At 46.6% G+C, this 7,615-nt stretch overlaps 1 protein-coding gene across 2 annotated transcripts; it reads left to right on the top strand.

Annotated features, from left to right (window-relative positions):
• The first annotated feature begins 1,605 nt into the window (after positions 1–1,605).
• On the top strand, positions 1,606–6,467 carry fzd8a (frizzled class receptor 8a). 2 transcript variants are annotated; one of them, XM_086151568.1, is made up of 2 exons: positions 1,606–3,732; positions 6,413–6,467. In XM_086151568.1, the coding sequence occupies exons 1-2, from the start codon at positions 1,930–1,932 to the stop codon at positions 6,422–6,424; spliced, it is 1,815 nt and encodes a 604-aa protein (XP_086007694.1). In that variant the 5' UTR covers positions 1,606–1,929; the 3' UTR covers positions 6,425–6,467. The 2 variants fall into 2 exon arrangements, with proteins under 2 accessions (XP_086007694.1, XP_086007695.1); XM_086151569.1 differs by lacking the exon at positions 6,413–6,467 and having other exon boundaries at positions 1,606–4,535.
• Positions 6,468–7,615: the final 1,148 nt, after the last annotated feature.

A 7,615-nucleotide genomic window follows, 5' to 3' on the forward strand; every position in this document is an offset into this window, starting at 1 on the left:
CAGTTGGGGATCACGGCCTCGGATTATGACGTGCCGATTCTCGTCTCAAGAGTTGAACGCCGCAGTCGGACGAAGCCAACAGAACCACATCATCGCCACAAAGCAGTGCAGTCCAAACCTGAGGCCACCGGAGCAGATCCCCTAAAAATCACAGACGTGCCTGGAAATTCTGTCCAAAAATGGATATGAACAGAGAGAAACCATTGCGCCATCTTTTGAATCAAAATGAAATAATAATGCATGAAAAACAAAATATGCATGTCTCAAAACTGTGGCTTCTGATTGATTTCGTATTTTCTGATGCAAGTGACTTTCCTTCACTTGATTATTCTAAACCGATCAGACCTCTGAAACAGTCCCGCAGTGACCGTTTCTGTGACCTACGCTTTTTACTTCACTCCTTGTTTTTGTGCCGTGTTTGGCCGTGAGCAGAGTGTGTTATTTGAAGAGTATCACGGCATCCTTGTTGTGCATGAACACATGATGACACACCTCCGCAGCACCGGCCAGCATAACTCCAAATTTATTTTTCCCAAACCAAAAGCAAACAGCCATCAATCCAGTTTCTCGTCATCTCACATTGGCAGCTCTGATTAATCAATCTGCTGATGTTTGGCCAAGGTTGAGTTCACCGTGCCTCATTTCATCCCTTCTATTACTTTTTTTTTTATTGAGAAATGGTCCAATATGATAAAAAATCTGGCTCCAAACCAACAACAACACCACTTAGGTCAGATGCAGCACCACACCCTGCCTCGGAATACGCTGCTGCATTATTCTTGGATAAGAAACCAAGGAGGAGGATGCTTTTTTGTTTGTTTTCTTTCCATCCTGCTTCCAAAACAAAATCACATATGGATTGTGCACGCTGACATACAATTAATGGCCATACTGTCAAGCCTTAAATACCTGTTTAATCAAATGAATATCAGATTTTATATACATGTGCAGGGCCTTAGGGGGTACATGAACTTTATGAAGTATAGGTTAAAGCCTTCTAAAAAATACTTGAAGATAACCAAAGAAAAATGCCTTTCTGTGAAGGCAGACTGCTGGCAGAACAGCGGGGGCACACAAACACTTACCATCCGCCTTGATAGGAGTTGTGCCGCTCTCTCTCCGCCTCGCACAATTACGCCTCCCGCCGAGCTCAATGCGAGCGTTAAACGAAACATTAGCACCTCATTTAAAATATAAAACACCTTTTTTCGAGAGGACAGACAGCTCCCCGAGAAGCTTATCATGCGCAAATTAGCCAATTTTCACCACTGTCCTGTCTCGCTCTCTCCCAGGCGCGGTCATCTGAGGGCACTTTTCTGAGATACTGTACTGAGTTCAGGAGTTACAAAAAAAAAGTCGGTCTTCAATTATTGTCAAAACAATATCTTGACCATTATTGTTTGTGTGTGTGTGTGTGTGTGTGTGTGTGTGTGGATATGACCGTCCATCCATGAAAACATCTCCGAAAAACCGGTTTGACTCGCCTTGGACTCCGCCTCTGCCGCTCTGTGATTGGACCATAGGCTATGGGGGGCGTGGCCCATCCGTCTTGCCTATATATAGGCTGAGCTTAACGACCCTCGATTATAAGTGTTGGCAGTCGGCAGTAGGCCGTTTATGTTGGGCTAAATGAAGAAAGGAAGCCCTGAGTGAAGTGTTTTCAGTGATCGCACAGCAAAGCCTTGGCCTTTCTCTCGCTTTTTTTTATTATTTGACATCAGACCGCTGCAGAAGGATACTGGAAGCGGGCCGGAGGGGGGCGGAGGGGTTTCTCCTCTCAGCCATCTTGACTGCCGCACCGAAGCCTGTTTTCTCCTCCTCCTCGGCTGAAAGTAAACACGGCTCGCACATTGCTTGCAACTCCACGCGAAACAGCGGGAGAGGCGAGATGGGCTCGTTGCGCGCATTGTAAGGCGGTCGAGAGGATTTATGCATCGCCTGTTCGTACCAGATATGAAGAGGCTGGGGGCACGACGCGCCGGAGGGATGGAGTACGACCTGTTTGGGATTTACCTGCTCCTCTCACTCGCTCTCCTGCCCAGATCCAGCTGCACCACGGCGAAGGAGATCATCTGCCAGGAGATCGCCGTGCCGCTGTGCAAGGGCATCGGCTACAATTTCACCTACATGCCCAACCAGTTCAACCACGACACGCAGGACGAGGCTGGACTGGAGGTGCACCAGTTCTGGCCTCTGGTTGAGATCCAGTGTTCACCCGATCTGAAGTTCTTCTTGTGCAGCATGTACACACCGATCTGTCTGGAAGATTACAAAAAGCCGCTGCCGCCGTGCAGGAGCGTGTGCGAGAGAGCCCGGGCCGGCTGCGCGCCTCTCATGAGGCAGTACGGCTTCCCCTGGCCGGACAGGATGAAGTGTGATCTGCTGCCGGTGCAGGGCAATCCCGACACGCTGTGCATGGACTACAACCGGACCGACTCCACCACCGTCTCGCCGGTCCTGTCCAAGCCCACGAACCACCCGGGCAAAGGGCAAAGTCCGCCCAAAGTGAAGCCGGGGCGCCCGGGTGCGCCCGGGAGGTACAAGCCGCCGGTCGCTCCGTGCGAGCCGGGATGCAAATGCCTGGAGCCGATGGTGCCGGTGAACACGGACCGACACCCGCTGTACAACCGCGTCCAAACCGGCCAGATCACCAACTGCGCCATGCCGTGCCACAACCCGTACTTTACGCACGACGAGCGGGCTTTCACCGCCTTCTGGATAGGACTGTGGTCCGTCCTGTGTTTCGTGTCAACTTTTGCCACGGTCGCCACGTTCCTCATCGACATGGAGCGCTTCAAGTACCCGGAGCGACCCATCATCTTCCTCTCCGCCTGCTACATGTTCGTCTCCGTGGGCTACATCGTCAGGCTCATCGCGGGACACGAGAAGGTGGCGTGTAACGGGGAGTACGAGCTGGAGCACATCCACTACGAGACCACCGGGCCCGCGCTGTGCACGGTGGTCTTCCTCCTGATTTACTTTTTCGGAATGGCCAGCTCCATCTGGTGGGTCATCTTGTCCCTGACCTGGTTCCTCGCCGCCGGCATGAAGTGGGGGAACGAGGCGATCGCCAGCTACTCCCAGTACTTCCACCTGGCCGCCTGGCTCATCCCCAGCATCAAGTCCATCGCGGTCCTGGCGCTGAGCTCCGTGGACGGCGACTCCGTGGCGGGGATCTGTTACGTGGGCAACCAGAACCTGGACAATCTGCGAGGCTTCGTCCTGGCCCCGCTGGTCATTTATTTATTCATAGGCTCCATGTTCCTCCTGGCTGGATTCGTGTCCCTGTTCAGGATCCGCAGCGTCATCAAACAAGGGGGCACCAAAACTGACAAGCTGGAGAAGCTGATGATCAGAATAGGCATCTTCACCGTGCTGTACACGGTGCCCGCCACGATCATCGTGGCGTGTTACTTTTACGAGCAGCACAACAGACAGAGCTGGGAGATCACGCACAACTGCTCCAACTGTTTACTCGAGGGGGACCGAAGGAGCCCGGACTATGCAGTTTTCATGTTGAAGTACTTCATGTGCCTTCTGGTGGGCATCACATCCGGCGTGTGGATCTGGTCGGGGAAGACTTTGGACTCCTGGAGAACTTTCTGCACAAGGTGCTGCTGGGGGAGTAAAGCGACCAGCGGCTCCATGTACAGCGACGTGAGCACAGGCCTGACGTGGAGGTCAGGCACGGCCAGCTCCGTGTCTTGCCCCAAGCAGATGCCATTGTCCCAGGTTTGAATAAGAAGATGGGGGGGGGGTGAAAAAAAGCAGCTTTTTTAGGACTGCTAATTGTTTGGGAGAAACCCCATCGCTCCCTGTCTTAAGCAATTTGCATTGTAATGAACTGCTGCTGAGGTGCTCCTCCGCTTCCTTACACATCTGCGGGGAGAATGAGCAAAACAATGTACCTGCTTTCAAACAGGTTTAATTCCCCACCTCCCCTGTTTATATGTATTAGGTACGGACCGAGGCATTTACCCAAACAGGGCATTACTCGTCATAGGCAAAGACAATTTTGTTCTTAGGTAGCATCACACGAAAAAAAATCACGTGGGGTTTTTGATAACCATTTTCTACATAGTGCCAGGTAACTTTGTATAATGTCAATTGCTTCAAAGGTGATTTCTAAATTAAGCCTTAATAGTGCCCGGGTATTTTACGGGCCGTTCGTTTTGTAATTACATCTGTATTTATATAAAGCGTGTGTACATTTGTGTATAAAAGAAAACTTTATAAGCTATTGTAAATTTGTAAAAAAAAAAAACAGAGAAAAAGTAGATGTCCTTTTTTGTGGGATAGCAGGAAAGCAAATATTACCTTTATTTTGACAATAAAAAAGAACTTTGATAATTCTCAAGATCTGTGTAGTGTTTTCCCATGCATGAGGGGAGGTAAGTCGCTCCACACGCTCTTTCCGCGTTGACGATGATGGCGGCTAAAAAAGAAAGCCTTTAACCATAAGAGACTGGTAATTAGAGGCAGGGGTTGAGTTGGAGCATCTCCATAATTGTTAAAAGTCCTCTTCACATGCCTGCAGAAGCCCGCTTTCTTAATTTGGTAAAAAGGGGGACCCGGTGAATGGGGTATAAATGCAGGGACGGACCCTTTTCATCTGCAGAAACTTTGATCTTTCTTTTTTTTAACAGCCTAGAATAAAGGTGGTGTGTATTAGGAGTGTCTGTCTGATGTGCCAAGGTTCCTCTAAACGTCCCCATTTGGATGCTTTGATGGGCGTCCTACAATTGAAAGAGCATTTTGGACCCCTTCCTTTTTCGGGGGGGGGGGGGGTTGTCAGAGCCGAAACCTGCCAGAGCCCCCCGGGTCTTGTGTTTGGATTTTTTTTTTTCTTCCGAGTCTGAATTGAAACATCTCTCCCTCTCGGCTCAAGTTGTGTCAGAGAGTGCAGGGGTCTTGATGTGAATGATATTGAAATGGCAAAGAAAGCCCCACAGGTGGCCCGTTCACATGATCTCACATCTTTGGGCCTCCTAATCGAGGCACCTTTGAAACAAATGTATCTGGTTTTGGTCACAATTAAACCGATGCTGCAGCATAAGATGATATACTGTAACCCTGCGGAGAAATGCATTTGATTTGCCGCTCAATTCTGATGCTTTACTTCAAAGCGTCAGCCGCGTCCCCTGACAACGTGAAACCCAAAAGGAACCGTTTGCAGCAGTGGATGAGCGCTCGTCAAGCCCAAATATAACTAATCTATAAATTCAAGAGGCACAAAAAATATTCTTCCCTTTGAAACTTTTTTACTCTTGACCTTTAGTGTCAAGCAAAAACTCATTTTTCAGCTGCGTCTTCTGAGATTCATTAAAATTCAAATATCGCACCACCCTCTTTTTTTTTTTCAAGGCCATGACTTTATGTCATGAACATTTTTTTAAATTTTTTGTCATTTGAGCCCTCTGTTTGACAGCTTGTTATTCCAGTGTTCACCTAAAAACCTCAGCAGGACTTGTGGGCAGGCGCTCGGGGCCTGTAGCACCACCCTGTGGCTTCCCTGGAGATGGTTCACTTCTCGGAACAAAATTTTCAATCCGGGGAGCTCCCTTCTCCTCCCAAGGCACCAAAACTACCTGTTTTCTCTACAAAGTGATTCAAAGCGATACTCTCTTGATTCTCACATGCAGACTGATTTGATCAGAAAATGTCCACTTATTACCCCAGGTCCCCCAGTCTGGTTGGAGATATATTAGCTGAACTTGCTCGGATTTACTGTTTAAACGTGCATATCTCAGAATGGTACAGTCCACCCTGCAGACATTTATTCTATCCCCACTTTTCTCATTTTATTCCTGTAATGAAGTAGCATAATGTTAAAAAATATATTTTTTTATATATGTACATACATACTTACACTATGTAGATCAGCTTGTTTTTTAAATTGTGATTATTTTCATGCATCCACTGTTATATACATCATACCGACTTGCACATGGTGTATCTTCCTCTGCTTTCAGAGATTCTTTACCAAGATTCAAAAGCTGTGTAGTTGTCATCACTTCATATCTGCCACAAGCCATTCAATATCTGAAAAGTAGTACATTTTTACTTAATTCTTTTTGAACGCCAATTGAATTGAGTCATTCATTTTTTTTATTTTTTTTTTTTGTTTTTAGTCACATCTGGCTGCATGTTTTTACAGCAAAAAGGTTGAGAGTGCGTCATAGTAAAACTCACCCAAAATATTTGTCTTAAGATAAATGAATAGATAACTGATAAATAAATCCTCCAAAAAAGAACAGAAAATGAGTTCTATTTCTCTGCTCTCTTATCATCTCGCGTCCCGAGCACAGTGACAAATCCACAATCTGTGTGAAATTAAAGATACAATCCGTCGAACCAGCTACTCCATGAACAAATTGTCTTTTTTTTTTTTGTTTTTTTTTTCTCTCTGCAGTCTTGGAGTTGAAACCCGAGTGGAGGGATGACATCTTTGATGGGATAGACAGAAGAGAGCAAAGGAATGACGAGTTACGTCATTGTTTTAATGCGATTAATACCCCTGACATGCCATGGACACCCTCTGGAAACAAAGGAAGCAATAGAACAGGTGAAACTTTGTGTGGGTGTGTGTGTGCGTGTGTGCGTGTGTGTGTGTGCGTGTGTGTGTGTGTGTGTGTGTGTTTGCTGTTTGTTTCAAATGAGCATATCTGTCATTTCTACCTTACCAGTTATAAGTAAAGCTAGAAAAATGCAAACTTTTTGAATAGAATTTGATCAAATCAGATCAAATCCACCCATTTCGGGTGAAAAGGCATTTGCATCATCTTGACATAATTTGATCAACATCAATGTTTTTAGGGGTTTTACAGGCCGTGTGACAGTGGAAATAGATGCGTAGTGTCTTTGGGTGTGTTCCTCTAACGGTGAATGAATTTCAGTGTCCTCCAGGTTTCTGTAAGGCATTTAGATGAATACTGGAACTCGCAACCTCCAGCACTAATTCCCAGCTGGCCGTTTGAGACAGCAGATGTTGGAGATCAGCGGGTGGAGGCTATACAATAATCGTTTCTAAAGGGACGTGGACATCGTTGAAGCTGTTGCAGTTTGGTATGGTCATTTAAAAGCTCCTTTTTATTATTCTGTTGACCTGCAGTGAGAAGTGACTGGAACACAGATTTGCAGCATATAATAGCAGGAACAGATGAGTAGATAAAGGAATGGGATCAACACATGGTTAATTCGGATCAGGTGAAAAATAATGAGCGATTGCTTGATTTTCTAGATGAATTTTCCAACCTTGTCATTTTCTCCCTGGATAGTTAAACAAATGATTACACAGAACCATTTTATCAGCCCTGCTGTTATCCGCTGTTAAACAAAATCTAACAAAGCATCATTAATGGCTTGCTCCCTGTTGGCACAGCAACAATACATTTGCAGTTTAGTAGTCCTTACAGTGTACCCCAACCACCTTACCCAATCACAGGACCCCCAACCTCCAAACACACACAAACAGACGAGGGCGTTCCCTCGCTCCTTCGCCCGCTGACTGACATGTATACAAAAGACATTCCTCTGTCATCTCAGGTGCTGCGTGTTTTCACCAAAGTGAGGGCAAAGAAGAGTAATACGACTACATCGCAGACTGATTGGAAAC

Source organism: Fistularia commersonii, chromosome 8, assembly GCF_037954325.1.
Source record: "Fistularia commersonii isolate RoL2024-O1a breed Wild chromosome 8, RoL_Fcom_v1.0, whole genome shotgun sequence".
NCBI classification, from domain to species: Eukaryota; Metazoa; Chordata; class Actinopteri; order Syngnathiformes; family Fistulariidae; genus Fistularia; species Fistularia commersonii.